The 16,870-nt window shown below is 39.7% G+C and overlaps 1 protein-coding gene across 28 annotated transcripts in view; it reads right to left on the bottom strand.

Annotated features, from left to right (window-relative positions):
- The window catches only part of EPB41L2 (erythrocyte membrane protein band 4.1 like 2), a 120,366-nt gene that overhangs the window by 53,535 nt on the left and 49,961 nt on the right, over window positions 1–16,870 (bottom strand). For all 28 annotated transcript variants that reach the window (XM_069787328.1, XM_069787340.1, XM_069787344.1 and 25 more), the window contains 2 exons: window positions 15,646–15,858; window positions 473–577 (listed from right to left, as the gene is read on the bottom strand). In XM_069787328.1, coding sequence (XP_069643429.1) covers window positions 473–577; window positions 15,646–15,858 — 318 coding nt within the window. The remainder of the gene's footprint in view (window positions 1–472; window positions 578–15,645; window positions 15,859–16,870) is intronic.

The following is a 16,870-nucleotide window of genomic DNA, read 5'->3' as shown; positions in this document are numbered from 1 at the left end:
GTAGAAGATTAATTTTTTTGAATTATTTATCACCCAAAGTTTTGTTTTCTTGTTTTTAGAAAAAAATGTAAATAATTAAAGTTTTCAGAAATGTGGGCAGTTTTCAGACTGTTAAGGCAAAGATATTAGTTAAAGTTTCCTATCTTCATGTGCAAGGCTGGCATACTGTTTTAGTGTACTATTTTACTGTTTTACTATAAAGCCTATCAGTTACTCAATTGCTTTTCTCAAAAATACAGATATTTTAAATATGCCCTCACTCTAAATAATAAATGGGCACTTTGTTAGGTATCAACATACACATCTGTATCTTGCACATGTTGCAAGTTTACAGCAGACTAGAATTGACATTTTGCAACAGTTTACTCAAATATTTGTAATGGTATACATTTAATACTATATACCTCACTAAACTGTTGAAGTCAGTAGCAATGTAGAAAAACAAACTAACAAAACCCTCATACAGGCTTACCTTCTGATCTGAATTCTCATAAAACAACAGCCCAAAATAGTCCTTTTCCAGTAAATTGAGATGTTCACACACTTTGTCAAACAGCACTTGGCCTTTTGCTCTTTTCTGGAAAAAAAAAAAGAAAAGAAAAGAAAAGAAGAAAAAATAAGAAAAAAAGAGAAAAGTACTATCAGTAAATCAGTAAAGTCCTTAATTACGGGTACTGTTATTCAATGATATTAGTCAGGAAAATTTAAAATATCAATAAAATAGACTATAAAGCTGTAGCTTTCTTATGATACACTGCTCATCATATTTTGAAAGCTACACATATCACTGACAACAATAAAGACATTTCAATTTTTTTCAATTAATAAAAAAAATTTACCTGAACGCACAAGGAAAATTCAGTATCGAAACTGATTTACATATTTTGTACCATTAAGTGTCACTAAATAGTTCTTATTTTTTTCTGGATTTTTATTTTTAAAATAACAGAAGACTTCTTCATGTGAGCCAACTTTTTCTATATTATTATCTTCTAAAAATTAATATACTTCCTACAGCGTTAATTTCTGTTAACCTGCATGTCTAGCATTTTGGCGTACATCTCAAAGACTTTTATGAATCACATGATACGAACTCCCAAGAAAAATGAGGCACATCATCATCTTCGAAGGAAAAAAAGAACAAGTAGACCACTAAAAGTCAGTGATCGGACCAACAGAAGTAGCATACAAGTGTAAGCAGAACATAAGCAACATGTCTAGCTGTCTATACTGCAGAGGTTTTGAGGGGCAGAAAATAAGAAATGAGGGCTGCCTTTTATTGTGGATCTATGAACTCTCTCAGTACCCAACAAATCCATTAGGTAACCCCAAAGAAAACCCCACTCTTGAAGAAGTTTATTCTTCCTAAAAGCAATAGCTGTGGAAGTCAGTAACAAAGAAAAAAATAACAAAGACCACATTTTTATTTGACGTTAGTTTCAATACTGTAGTCTGCTACATTGTAATAGTAATCGAAGACTGATCATCATTTTAACACACTCTTAAAAAGGCTGCTTGCTGCAGCTCAGTATTACTACAGCTTAAGCAAATGGCAATTAGTCCTGAAGTTCTATCTGTTCTTCTTGTAACTGGAACCAGGAACATCAACAAGGGCATCCCAGATCTCCCTAGTGCTGGTAATGAAAAGCAGGCCCAGGCCCTACTTCTGTGCTCCAGGTTTTAGGGAAAAGATTTGTGGTACTGGAGACAGCAGCTGACAGCGGACAAAGTTTCAGAGCAGACGGCTCACAACACATACTCAGGGGTGAGGAAGACGAGACTTTCTTTCCGCAGTTAAAATTTGAACATGAATGGCATGCAGTCTCCCGGTTTGAACCGACTCCGTCATGACTGTTCTGCTATTTGTGGCATCTATCAATGAGGCCACAACACGGCATTTACAGAGGCCTGGCAGCTTAAAGGAATTTTTGCATTTGCCAGTCCTACAGATTTCAGCAGATGCCATACACCACTGCAATTCCAGAGAAACGCCATCGACTGCCCCTGTGTAGGCCCTGGCGACACTGCAGCCATTGTCCCCCGCAGACAGTGGCAGAGCGCTGACGATATGCCCCGGCGCGGCACTTGCCTGCAGCTCAGCTCCACGGCACAAAACATTAGGGCCGGGAGGGGAGGGAGGGGGGCGAAAAGAAGGTATGCACTGAGCAAACAGTGAAGGCATTGTTGTTCTATTCCCCAAGAATCCAAAGCTTTATTTATTCAAGATTGCACTGTTCAGCAGACGTTACAGTCCCGAAGATCAGAAAACTTTCAAAGAAACAAACTTATAAAATGAGCACATTTAGTAGCACAAGCATCGCAGCGAGGCAGTGCAACTTAGAAGTCAGAGTCACTTTTGAAACGGGGAGCTGGGAATCTTAGAGTCTGTTTGGTACTTTCAAAAATTTTACTCTTCAGAAAGACAGATTACTTATCTCCCCTAAGAGTCTGACGTAACCACTTAGTTTTCCTGACAGCCTCACCTTCAGCTTAATAAAAAAATCAGCAATATAGAGAAGAGCTAAATGGAAAGCAGGAAAAGTATAAGCGAGAGAGGGTTTGAAGAATCTTAGTCCGCTATAGATGCGTGTAATAGATATAATTTTTCTCCCTAAATCATTGTGCGCATCAGTGATCACACCTTGCAAAGGCATGTTCCACATATACATACTTCCATAAAGGAAATCTCCAGATTAGGGCAGAAATAATATATGCTATCATTAAGTCAATATCTGGAGTCAGTTACTAATTATGTAGCTTTTTATAAACTTCATAAACTAAAAACCACAGTTAATATCAAGTGTTTGACATACAGAAACATAAAGCAGCCAAATTTACAGGAAATATATTGCAAGTATAACAGCAGAATATTGCACAGTTTCTTCTTAGGAAGTCATAGTCAACACAGAACTTGGATACACTGGAAATGTGCACTGCATCTTTAAAGATCTTTTTGTAAGTTTGTAGCTCTTCCACATACAGAAAAACAGCACCATGCCATGAAGGCCAAGTTATGTTAGTCTACGTTCTAGACAGCAGCATGAAACAAGGAAGTAATAGCATCAGAAAGTGACATTTATAGAGCTCTGTTGTGGATTCAAAAGCATAAGAAGCCTCAGTATCAGCAATGGTTCTCATTATAAAATCCTACTTGTAAAATTAAAAGACTCCTAGTTCTTTAATAATTTTTTTTAATATTGTGATATAGTTTTAAAAAATATGCAAAAGTATTTAATTTGCAAAACCAAACTTTTCAAGTGCAATTTCTTTGTAATTCCTTTGGGGACAGGCATTACTACAGTTTAATTTACATGATTTACTTTATTTACAGTTTAAATTACATGATAACATTTTTCTGAAAAAACCCATGCTCCTAGGATAGTGTCTCTAAACAAGAACTGAAGTTACATAGAGAAGACAACTGTTGTGATCCAGTCATTTCAGAAGTTAGAAACTTTTAAATAGAAGAGCAGGGGACTCTAAGAAGGCAGCATCATGGTTTGCACTGTTTAATATTACTCTTTAAACTGGATTATATTTCTTTTTCTACCAGTTGGTTTAGCTGTCAAGTGACAGTCACAACCAGTATGTAAAATGATAACTGCTAACCTTATATATGTATGTATATGCATTTATGTATAGGTATATACACACAGACATATATGTGTATACAGCACAGCAAACATTAGCACTGAAAACAAGAAAATCTCTTTATTCCAGATTCTAATGCTGAAATGGCAGTAAAAGCCTAAGTCCATACTCAGCACCCACAAGAAGGGGAGCATATTCAGCCTAGCTATACAAAGAGGCTGAGAAGTGAGGACAGGCTCACAGAGCCAGTAGTTTAAAACATGACAATACTCAGAACAGCAGTATTCTGTATTGCCCCCAACTTACGCTTTTTTTTAAGTGAGAACATAGAAAGAATGTATGTTACCAAGGTTATTCCGGTACCGATTCCAAGCCTGTATTTAGACACCACAGACATCAACTCATAATACAACCGCTTCATAAAACCAGGGGTAACAAGGTTTCGGTCTTCTACCTCCTTCTCACAAGGAGAGCAAACCAGAGCAAGGCAATTGCAGCAGACATATAGAACAGAAATTTCTGTGCAGTTGGGAATTAGAATAGGGTATTATGGATCCATTTGGCTATAAAAGAATTACCAGCTACAAATGCAATATGAACACTAGTAATGTTCCTCACAGCTACCAGTTCTGTTCAATATTTTTATCAACAATCTGCAGAAGTTGAATGCACCATTAGCAAGTTTGCTGATGATACCAAACTGGGAGGTGCTGTTGACTCTCTCAAAGGACGAGAGGCCTTGCAGAAGCATTTAGATAGATTGGAGCATCAGGCAATCATCAGTGGCACGGAATTTAATAAGAACAAGTGCTGGATTCTGCACCTAGGACAGAGTAACACCAGGCACAAGTATAAATTGGGAGAGAAGCAGCTGCAGAGCAGCCCTGCAGAAAGGGATCTGGGGGTGCTGGCCAGCAGCAGGATCAGTAGCAGTCAGCAGTGTGCCCTGGAGCCAAGAGGGCAAACCCCGTCCGGGGGTGCATCAAACACAGCCTAACCAGCTGGTCAAAAGAGGGGATTATCCCACTGCATTCAGCGCTGGGGCAGCCTCACCTCAAATACTGCGTGCAGTTCTGGGCCCCGCAATTTAAGGATGTGAAGGTCCTTGAATGCATCCGGAGGAGGGCTACAAAGCTGGTGAAAGGGCTGGAAGGAATGTCCTGTGAGGAGCAGCTGAGGTATCTGGGTTTGTCTCATTTAGAGAAAAGAGGCTGAGAGGCGACCTCATTGCTCTCTACAGCTTCCTGAGAAGGGGGAGTGCTGATCTCTTCTCCCTGGGATCCAGTGATAGGACACATGGGAATGGTTCAAAGCTGCACCAGGGGAGGTTCCAACTGGATATTAGGAAGCATTTCTTTACAGAGAGGGTGGTCAAACACTGGAACAGGCTTCCTAGAGAGGTGGTTGATGCCCCAGGCCTGTCAGTGTTTAAGAGGCATTTGGACAATGCCCTTAATAACATGCTTTAACTTTTGGCCAGCCCTGGATTGGTCAGGCAGTTGGGCTAGATGATCATTGTAGGTCACTTCCAACTGAAAAATAGTCTATTCTATTCTGCTTCCTACCTCCTCCTTTCCCTGGCAGTACATGCTGAGGAAATCTCTGATGATGTTTCTTCCCAGCCCTGCACTAGCAGAAGGAATTGAATGGGTAATCACATCCCAACCTAGGCATTGGCTCTGTCCTTCTGTGGGAAGGAGGCACGTACCTTCTGATAGGTGTGAGAGCTGCAGATCGTCTCAAGATAATTTAACCACGTGAACAAATGTGAAAAAAGCATGTGTGAAGTACAGGTTTTGAGTCTTCTGTGTTCATCCAGTTTAGCTGAGTTTCCACAGGATGGCAAACCCCCACATCTCTGACGCTAGTGAGGCTCAAAGATCAAGCCCTCAGTCTGAAGCAGGACATGCTCCTAAACTAAACGGTTACAAACCTTTTTGAGGTGAGCAATACCTGTTATTTCCCTGTGAATTTTTTTTTCTCCTTGTACTCATTTTTAGAAATGTCTGAGCCATTTCCCTTGGAAAAACATAATAAAACAGAAAAGCCTCAGAACAACAGCACTCCATCAGAGCGAAGGTCCATCTAGCACAATATTCTGTCTCCAAAGTGGCCAACTGTAAATGTCTAAAGGAAAGCACATGAGCAGTGCAAGCCCACTTCTACCAGGGTCCTGGGGGTGCTCATAGTCTTCAGTGGCTGGGAGTGGCCTGCCTTGGGACCCCCACCTACACCATCTCCTGCTAAGGGCCCAGGGGACATGTCTCAGCTCAGCCTGGGACCTTCAGTCCCTGCCTGAAAGATGTTGTAGGTGTGCCTGTCTCAGACCTTGCCTCCTGGATGGGCCTGGGACCTGCACTGAAGAGAGCTGCTTTCCTGGATGGACCCCTCAGACCTAGGTCATAGCTTGTCATGCATAACTATATGCATAACATAGCCTAACTATTCTATTCCCTGTGCTCACCATGAGTTGAGTAACGATGAGACTTATTTGCCTGAAGTGCCAGGGGGGTTTCAGCTCCAAAACCACTTTCAAGGACACATATCACAAAAGTTACAAGTGGAAACAGGATTTGATTTTATTTTTCTGAATCTGTTTAAGAGGCAATGCTCACAAGCATTAACACAATGCACAGGTACAGCCAGGAGCAGGCTGATGCATTCTTCAGCTCAGCTTGAAAAAAACATCCCTTGCAGTCTGACAAAGGCAAGGCACAGAAAGTAGAAGCAGGAATAAAGGGCAAGCAGCCCCTGTTTCCTGAAGAGCAAGCACTTGAAGAATGAGGATTGGTACCAATTACACACAAAAGAAGAGGAGGTGGTGTGTGGTACCCTAGGGTATTTTGAAAAGTATGACACCTATTGATGACAAGCATACTTTTTGGCACCTTGCAGGTGCAAGAGTAGCAGGCAACCTAGAGCCAGCCCAGGGGCTTCCAAGAGCAGCAAAATGGCCCTGACCTGATCCACCTTGGGGGCAAGAATACTTCCCATGCCTGGCAGGACACCAGTGGGTGCTCCAAAGCACTGGGACCCCTTGCAACATTTATGCATCCCATTTTTTACAGCTGCTGCCCCTAGCTCTGCAGAGGATGAGGACAGCAAGCTCTGCAGTGCTTCTCAAGCAGGCATTCCCTTGGTCTTGCCATTGCTGTCCAGCTGAAAAGGTCTGATAGCCTTGGGCACCTCTAGGTGGTGGTGGTTCTCAGCTCCTGAGGAGCTGGAGCCTGTTCCCCAGAGACTGAGGCAGGATTTCAGTCCATCACATGAGCTTTGAATGTGGCCCCACCAGGAACTGGCCTTGCAGTGGAGAACCTCCAGCAGCCTTGTCCAGCTTCCACTGTTCCTCCCTCAGCTCCCTCCAAGTAATTCCACCGGTTCCTCAAGGACTTCCTCTTGGATGGCTCCAGGCTGCCTGTAGGCCAGCTCTGTTCCAATGGTGAAGCCAGGCAGGCTGGCAGCGGGACACAGGAGGATGTCCTCTTTACCCTGTCCCAGGGCATTGTGACTGCTGTGCTGCTGGGTGGTGGCACTGTGATATGGGGCTGATGGGGCCCCCCACAGCCCTGCCCGCCACCCCTCCACCTAGCATCCTTTGGAAGATGGCCTTTGGGGTGCTGGCCCTGAGACAGTCCCTTGTGCCCAGGAGGCCCAGGGGGCTGTCCCTGCCCTTGGTGGCCATGCACTGGGCTCAGTAAGCTCTGACACTCAGCTCCCAAGGACAAACCTAGTGTTGTCACTCTTCTCTCAGGCCATGGTAGAAACTAGCTATGCAGCCCAGAGACCACCCGTATCAGCCATCCCCTCTCTGCACCAGAGCTTACATCCGTCACTGCCATGCGGTGAGGAGGACCAGGGACTTGATCTGGCTGGACAGACCCTTTTCAGGAGGCGTAAGGGGGGTGATTTTGGCAGCTGCAGCCTGGAGGAAAGCCAAAGTGGAACCAGAGCCATAGGTTGGGATGGACAGTGCCATTAGACTTCCATGGAATGAACACAGGCTTTAAAAAAACAAGGGAGCAGAAATTACACTGGTGTGGGGGAAAGGGTGGTTTCAGACCTAGAACACTTAGATCTGTGCCCAAAGCAGAGCAAGGCAAATGATGACTCTTCCAAACCATAAATATAGCCCATTACTGCTATCACTGTGACATCCCCTTTTCCCACTGAAACCAAGCTGCGCAGTTGGCTGTGTTTATACAGGATACAAAACTCACTTCAGCCACGGGGTAAAACTTTGAGCTCATTTGTGAGCTTCCCAAGAGTTATTTGCCTACTTCGATTCGTGTGAAGATGTTCAGATCTTATGAAAACCCCGGCAAATCTCTTTTTCCTTCAGGATTTAGTATTTTGAGTATTGAAAGAGTAAGGAAGGTATTATTCTTGTCATTTTGTATGTTGGTGCCAAAATTGGTATGTACATTCAGACTACGTAAATAAGGGCATTTATACCATACATATTCATTTGGTTGTGGTGATGCCAGAGGTGAAAGAAAAGGTTTTGGTTCCCTCTACATGAACTTTGCAGAGATGTAGAGAGCATCTTTCAGCTTCAAGATGACTTCACACATAAACATAACTTTCGGTGGTACCTGTTGAATCTGGACCAGTATTTTTAAAATGTGTCAAATTTAATGTCCTCCCTATTTTTCTTTTTCTAAATAAAAGATGTCATACTTTAAACAGACCAGTTAAGTTTATTCAAACACTAGTTTACACATCTGAGCAGTCAGAAAATAAAGATTTGCAAATCAAAACTCAACTGCAATTAAACACCTGTTCCATATCAAGGTCATTCAGACTTTTCTTAATTCAGGGTTAAAAACTGATCTTAATTGTACATTAAGTACACATATTTTTACTTTGTATTAGCAAAGTGTAGGTAACCACAGAACCTATGTCAACTCTCATATATTTCAGTTGTTCATACGTGCATAAAATACAGCCAATGCTGGCATCCTTTAAATGCCTTTTGTTATATATATTTAATTAGACCACTGACTGAATGCAGTAAACAAACCCAACAGGATCTTCATTTGCTTCTAACTAATACTCATTATGCAGTTAGCACTTCTTTTTGTTTAAATTGTGTTATCCTCTACTAAAACCAAGATTACATTTAGCTCAGATTTTCTGCTTAAGTCTTTATTGCAGATCCCAAATTTAATGATGAAATTTTCTCTCAACTACCTAAGAAACCACAGAACAAGAGGGAAAAAAAAGCAAGTTGATTCCCCCCCATGAAAGCAAGAGACATATATAGATCACCCTAAAAGATTAATAACTTACACCTGCTCCCACAGATGTCAATTACCAGGAAGGGAATAGGTCAAAATTATGTCATTTGCACTGTGCTAAAAAAATAAATTGCTTCTAGAAATTAAATCTCAAACATTCCAACAGTCTGCTCACTCAAGCTATTAAAACTCAATTGCCATTACATCTCAAATATTACACTATTGAATCATGAACCTAAGTTATTTTATCCTTTAATATGCTTCTGTCATTTCAGGTAAACACAAAGATTCAGCCAGTCCTTTACAATTTTTGGCAAATACCACTCAATATCTTTCATCCTCACATACTTTGACAAGTCTCTGATACACTTACGTGTGTTATCCCTACAAGTGAATTGAACTCTCTTTAAAGAAAGCAATAAAAGGTAACTGAAAGTTCCTAACATTTCATAGCCTGTGAAAGTTGTTTTAAGTCGTGCTCCTCCAGAACTATTCAAACAATAGTTTCTTCCTCTTTCCTTCTCTCCAGGCATTCATACATTACTCTAAAGAGTGTGAGGCTACGTTGATGTTATCTCTGAGAATTACAATGGTTTTAAGGTTGAAATAAATTAATTGACTTAATGGCTCATGCTCTATGTATGCACATATTGTGTACACATAACATCTTCTTTAGTATAATCCTTCCATACAATATTATTTCATGATCTATTTCAGAAGTTTCCTAGAGATAAAGGGCTTTGGACAGTTTTACTTTAAAGCTAGAGAATGCAGAAAATCAATGTATTTTGTTAATATGGAACCTGGGGACTTAAGGAACTTTACACATTTTAGAATAAAAGCTAAAGGCCTTAAATATAACATCTCAGTGGAGGTTATTTTGCTTCCTTATGAAACTTTCCTGGTTTCTAAAAACCAAAATAAAGCAAGTTTGAAGAGCGGCTGGTATCAAAGTTCATAACACTACTCCCACTTAAAGTTTTTAATTCCTCAGAGCAAGTAGCCAAGATACAGAGTAATCATTTACAGACCACAAAGACATATTTTATCAACTATCCAAGATACTGTCCTGGTTTCAGCTGGGATAGAGTTAATTGTCTTCCTAGTAGCTGGTACAGGGCTATGCTGTGAATTCAGTGTGAGAAGAATGTTGATAACACACTGATGTTTTCAGTTGTTGCTGAGTAGCGTTTAGTCTAAAGCCAAGGATTTTTCAGCTTCTCATCCCCAGACAGCGAGAAAGCTGGAGGGGCACAAGAATTTGGCACAGGACACAGCCAGGGCACCTGACCCAAACTGGCCAACGGGGTATTCCATACCATGGGACGTCCCATCTGGTATAGGAACTGGGGGGGTGGGGGCAGGGGATCGCCGCTGGGGGACTGACTGGGTGTCAGTTGGCGGGTGGTGAGCAATTGCCCTGCGCGTCATTTGTACATTCCAATCCTTTTATTATAGCTGTTGTCATTTTATTAGTGTTATCATTATTAGTTTCTTCTTTTCTGTTCTGTTAAACCTTTCTTATCTCAACCTGTGGGTTTTGCTTCCTTTTCCCAATTTTCTCCCCCATCCCATGGGGGGGGGGGGGGGGAGGGGGGGGGGAGGGGGGCAGTGAGTGAGTGGCTGCGTGGTGCTTAGTTGCTGGCTGGGGTTAAACCACAACAGATACCAATGCAGAGAGGCTGATGGTAGAATTGACTACAGTTCATTTCTGGGAAAAATCAAAGACCACAAAACACTACAGTAATAATTTCAAATTACAATGAACTGAGGAATAGGTTTCACATGGTACAAGGCTTATCTTCATTATGCTGACAGGTCATGGACTTTACTGAGCAATAGTGGAGTACCTTAAATGTTGTATCTACACTGGCATTCAGACAAGCATATTTGATACTATATTCAAGACGACTATAAACCAGGTCCTTCAAATTTGCATCTACAAAAGCAAAGTAATAGAAGTACAAAGATAGATGAGAAAAAAACCTGAAAGAAATCATCACAAAAGAAGCTGAAATATCTGTTTAAACAGTTCTGTAGAAAAAGAATTATTGACTTAAAGTTCAAAGTGACAAGTTGACACCAGTCAGAAGACCTATTAAGGCAAAATAAAGAGTTCTAAAGGCAAAAGAACAAGCAGATCACTGTCTGAGGTGATAAATTAATTTACAAAGCAACCCTCAAAAAAGAGAAATATCTGAGATGTGCTTTGTGTCGGAAGCCAAACATCAACCATGTCAGGTGTGCCCGGGGCAACTTGAAAGACATGCAAAAACAAGCCAGGAGAAATAATTCCACTGTCAAACAATACTAGGTGGCTACAGAAAGGAACTTGATTATCAATATATGAAACAAACTAACGGTAAAGAAACAAGAAGGGTGCAAATGTACCTGTATTCCTACAGCAATATTTGATGACAAATTCTGAACTACGAAAGAACAGCATCAATTTATAGTCATTTGCAAAGATGTCTCTATATCACAGTAAAAACCTGCTGATTCACAATGAGCGCATGGGGTTTTTTTCCCCCACAAACAAATTTATATAAGCTTACTATCTCAACTTGTTAAATCTATTTTTTACTAACTGAGCATCATCCTATCAGCTTCTATTCTGAGGCACTCAATAACAAATGACACAACGTATCAGAGAAAAGACACACACACAGGAATTGGCTTTCAGAAACATTTTGTCACAGAAACCAATTTTTGTTTACTGTGAAATATCTCTCAATGCATTCTGCATGTCACATTTAAATATACTTTTTTTTCTAAAAAGTCCTTTGACTCAATATATGTTCTAACAAAATGTCTTGTTATGCACAAGTTGCATCAATTTAACTAGACTTTAAATTGTAATAAATCCTGATTTTAATCATATAATACAGGCTAAGTTTGCACATATACCTAGTTCATTCAAAATAAACTAAAACAATTGCAGTTAGAACAAAGTGTACATCCATGCAAATTTTTACTGATATAACTAAGTTTCTAATTGCATTGCAATTTGTAATGTTTTTTTTTTTTTTTTTTTTAATAGTACATAGATTCAGTTCCTTATAAATATTTGTTCCCCAAATTCAAGTCCTTTCTGAAGATTCCGGGGGGGGGGGGGGGGGGGGGGAAGTCTTACACTGGTATTTCACAATGCACTTGTGAAACAGCATGATCAAACCAAATCCCAGAACATCTTCACAATTGTTGCTCAACTACAAAACCAAACCAAAACAACAACAAAAACCCCCCCCAAAAAAAAAAAAAAAAATCAAAGAACAGAAGAGCTAGCAAGACACCACAATCTACTTCCTGTCCCTGTCTATTAGTTACTGTCACAGACATACTGCATTTTTCACCTCAGCAAACTGTATGCCTCTTATTCCAGCCCTTGAAAGTCAACCTGACTAATTGTGCTAGGGTGGGGGAGGAAGATTCTTGAGAAAAAAGATTCACGTGAATCATCTGCAGATAAACCTGTATTTTTTCCCCAAATTTAATGCAAAAGATGGCTTTGTCTTTTAATATTTAAGTGCAGAACTCTTAACCTAGAGCAGCTAAATCAGGCCATTCAAAAAAAAGTCAACTTCTTCATTAATCTGTGGATAGACTAACAGCCAGCTTTTTCTTCCGTGAAGAACTGCCAGCTCCTCAGAAACGATTACCTATGATGCTGTGTCCAAGCAGTGGCAACTACATGGAAATACCATTTCTGCTGCATATAATTCAATATCCCGCGCAGAAAACAAGTTAAGAAGCACTCAAATAAAAATAGCTTAGATGTGTGTCAGCCCACCACTCAGTGTCAAGCACTTCAATATCAAACACCATCTCTGAAGGAAAACCTTTTGCAATTCACCATTATTTATAGGTAATAGCCCAGAAAGTTGGAAGAAGTAACACCAGCCACTTTAAGAAGCATGTGTTACCAGAGACATAAGGAAAGCTCACATAGCACACAACACAGCTGATCATGACGGAGCCCTTCAAGGGGCAACAGGCTGAAGACAGAACTTCCAAAGAGTTCCTAGGCTTCTTCATTACTCTCTCCAAGTGATGGTATCAAGAAAGTCTGTAACAGAAATCTTAAAAAAGGATGCGGAATGTACTCGGACCACTTCTGAGTCTCTAGTACCGCAGAAAAAGAGGCTTGGAATAGTTTTGTGTGTAAACTGGACCTGGAGTTGGCAGCAAATTTATTTTCCATCCTCCCCCACTTATCACATCTATTATGTGCACTCTTCAGAGTCCCATGACTTCCTCTTCCGGACTCACCAGGTACATAGAGAAGCAAGGAACTCCGGCACATGTGTAAAATAACAGAAGAACTAACTTATCTAACTTATAGTTATCTAACTAACTATTAGTTTTGCAAGATCTCAAAGGACAAGTGAGCAGTATCCATCCAGTATTATACTATAGTACACAAAAGGACTTGTACACGATAAGCAATTAAACTACCGGGAAGCCTAATAAAAACCACAATCAAACAGTGTAGGGACTGACTGATGGACACTGGAAAATGAAACAGCACGAGAGAAGAAAAAATTCAAGAAGCCTGCACCACTGCATAACTTGTAATGTACGTGCTACATCAAAAATTGAACAATATACGTTAGACAAAAATGGGAATACTTTCAAGGAAGCAGCCAGGTCTAGGAAGTGCCATAACATCGCCATTATTTTGTCCTTAGATGAATCTGAAAGATATATCTAGATGCAAATTTTAACCACTCTTCATAACGCAGATATTCAGTCTAGGCACCACAGCTCATCAGTTAGTTACATCATGCAAAATGTAACAACTACCTTCACAAGTTTAGTCCAGAACAAGTATTTTTCCTCCATTCCAAACAAATGGACAGTCCAGTGCAAAGCATAAGACAGAAACATAAAGGAGGAGTTGACTTTAGTGAGGAAACCTATGACCTTCTATAACAAATATTAATTCTCCACATAACTACCAATGCATTGTGCTTCTAATACTCACTTAAAAGCCTAGTTGCTGTGGGTGTCATATTAGGTATGATCTTGCAGAACATGCTGAGTCATATCACGTTGCTTGGTCACATCTTTAGCTTACTGAACCCATAAATGAAAATTATGATATTCTGAACTAGCAGCTTATATGGCCATAGAAACTTCTCATCACCTTATCGCCATCCCATGTGACTCACAAAGAGAAATGACTATGACTGGAAGCAAAAAGTAGAAGTGAAGCATCAGAAAGCCAAACAGACTTCACCAGCTGTTTAATTCACTGGATTCCTCTTTTTCACAGAAGTTTACAAATAATTGAACCCAAGAACATCTTAGAGCTCCCGTCCTGCGAAAGCAACTGCTGAAGAGCAGAGGGGTTTTTAGGATTGGGATGCAGCTGTGCAAAAGAACCAAGCTTCATTATTAGAGCCTGCCTTTAGTGCTACTAGCTGGAAGAACTTTTGAAAATATCACCTACACAACCTTTGAGATACAAAGCTGAAGTCTTCAGGTACTATCAACATGGTTTTTAAGTGTTTGCAAAGTTTATTGGAATTACAAAATAGAACTAAGCAAATTGTAATCTGTCTTACAACTGACTGGCTGGAAGTACGGTTTCTAAATATAAACTATCCTACAAGGAGCACTGTCTTCTTTCCAAGGGGTCACGATATCCCAGCATTAAATAAATGAGCTTATTTCTGGGGTATCCATCAATCCAGCATGAAGTAGGAAGTTTCTAGTTAAAACAATTCCCAACCCTTCAGAAAGTGTGCCTGGAGAAGTCATGCAGTTTATAGTAGTCAGGGTTGCATCTTCTACTGGCAAAAGTGATTACAATTGAACTTTCTAATAGAGAACAGCCTGTCACACCTTTGTACAGAAGTGACTGGCATCTTATGGGAGACAGTACCAGCCTGAAGTAATCTGCTGACAAGATCTACTTACTACCTTACTCATATAAAAATTTTCATAATAAATCAAACCAAAGGTTATTTCACCAAAATAACATTTGGAATGCAACTTTTTTCTTCCTTTCATGCAATTACATGTCTCATAATTTAATCTTGATCTAAAATATTAAACAACTACTATTTGAGTTAGAACTTGGACACTGTGGTCAGACTGAAAGAGAGTGTATGCGTATATATGCATATACACATACACACACGCACATATATATATATATATATATATATTCAAAGGATATTAAAGCCATAAACCCCAAGAAGCTATTTTTCCATTTAGGTCATAGTCCCTACTTCTGTTAGTGATCTTAAGTCAGATTTAACAGACAAATATACACAATATCTAACCTAGCAATTTACAGCTGTAAACAAGCAATCCATGCAGCCATGAAAATGTGGAACTAGAACATAACTTTAAATACAAATATGTATTTTATACCTGTAACAGAATTTTCATTTGAAGCAAACTTTTTTAAACATTGGCTCTCCAGTGAGAAAACTTTAAAAAAAATTAACGAACAAGACAACTTTATTAGTACATGTGACACTACCTTCAGGAAAACCTTAATCTTTTGCAAAAAAATCAAGTTTGAGCTGTCAAACTATCATCATTGAAAGGATTTGGATATTGAATTTTATCTTACTTGCTAGTGTACCTCAGAGTCCATTTTTAAGGATAAACTGATAAGGTCTTAAAGATGGAGATTTAAAATGAAATGTTAACTGGCTCCTAATGATAGCAATGTGAATGTAATATTTTAATGAGCTCACTAAATATACAAAAATGTATTTGTTAAACTCTCAGTGCAATGAAAGCAAATTTTCTTTTTCTCTATAGAAAAAAGAGCTCTTTATATAGAGACTTCATGCCTTACCTCTAGGTCACAGCTGTATTCCGTGCCATCCAGAAGCATCACTTTACACTGCACAGTTTTAATTTTCTTGGGAGACTTCTGAGGAATGCTTTCTGTTTTAATTTCAGCTGTCTGCACTTCTTTCGTCTCCCTTTTTTCTTTTTCTGCTTGTTTTTCTTCCTTTTCCTTTGCAACTTTCTCTACTTCTCTTTCTTTACCATCTTCTTTGGCAGGCTATATAAAATACAGTTAAACAATGATTGAAACTCAGGAAGGTGAATATTTTTCAACTTGTTCATTTATTTTATAAGCTACTAATAAATGAAACATTGAGCTTTCATTAAAGTTATGCACATACTGGAAGCACAATAACCAGTGTAAGCATTCAGGTCTTCCTTTGGGGACCAGATATTCTTGCTCTCAAACCACAGAAGGTACCTTTTTTTTTTTTTCCTTTCCTTGAAATGAGATAATTCTTTTAGTGTTTTATTGGAACTTTTTTTTTTTTTCCTAACAGAAACTAATTTAAAAAGAAGCTCCAGGAATTATACAAAACTAAAAAACAGTGTTTATGAAAGTCAAGTTATACTGAATCACGGAGAGGTTGAGGTTGGAAGGGACCTCTTGAGATCATCTCATCCAATGCCTCTAGGGCCATCTAGAGCAGTTTTCTCAGGACCATATCCAGTTGGGTTTTGTGTATCTTCACAGATGGAGATTCCACAACTTCCCTGGGCAACCTGTTCCAGTTTTAGACCCACCATCACAGTAAAAAAGATATTTTTGTGATTTGAGATAAAATTTCATGTTTTTCATTTGTGTCCATTGCCTTTTATCATTTAACTGCATACCACTGAGAAGAGTCTGGCTCCTTTTCATTCCCTCCCTTCAGGTATTCATACACATTGATAAGATTCCCCTTGACCCTTCCCTTCCCCAGGCTGAACAGTACCAGCTCTCTCAGCCCCTCCTCATATGGAAGACTCTCTATGCCCTTAGTCATCTTCACCACCCTAGAATGCGAGGTTTGAGTGTTAAGAACTGACATGCAGCTTTTCAAAAAGCAAGACTCTGGAGTACTGCAGAAGGTGCCATTTGGCTTGGAAATCAGTACCAACCTCCCAGAATGAATCAATAAGGACAGTGACCACAAGCATGGTTTCTAGGTAAAGAATAACAAAAATTGAGATTATAAGGAGTCAGAGATAATCCATTTGTTATTTGTTGTGGTTAAAGTCAGTAAGGA

This window comes from Haliaeetus albicilla, chromosome 7 (assembly GCF_947461875.1).
Source record: "Haliaeetus albicilla chromosome 7, bHalAlb1.1, whole genome shotgun sequence".
In the NCBI taxonomy this organism is placed as follows: domain Eukaryota; kingdom Metazoa; phylum Chordata; class Aves; order Accipitriformes; family Accipitridae; genus Haliaeetus; species Haliaeetus albicilla.
Note: the sequence above shows the minus strand (reverse complement) of the source record. Positions and strands in the feature narration are given on the sequence as shown.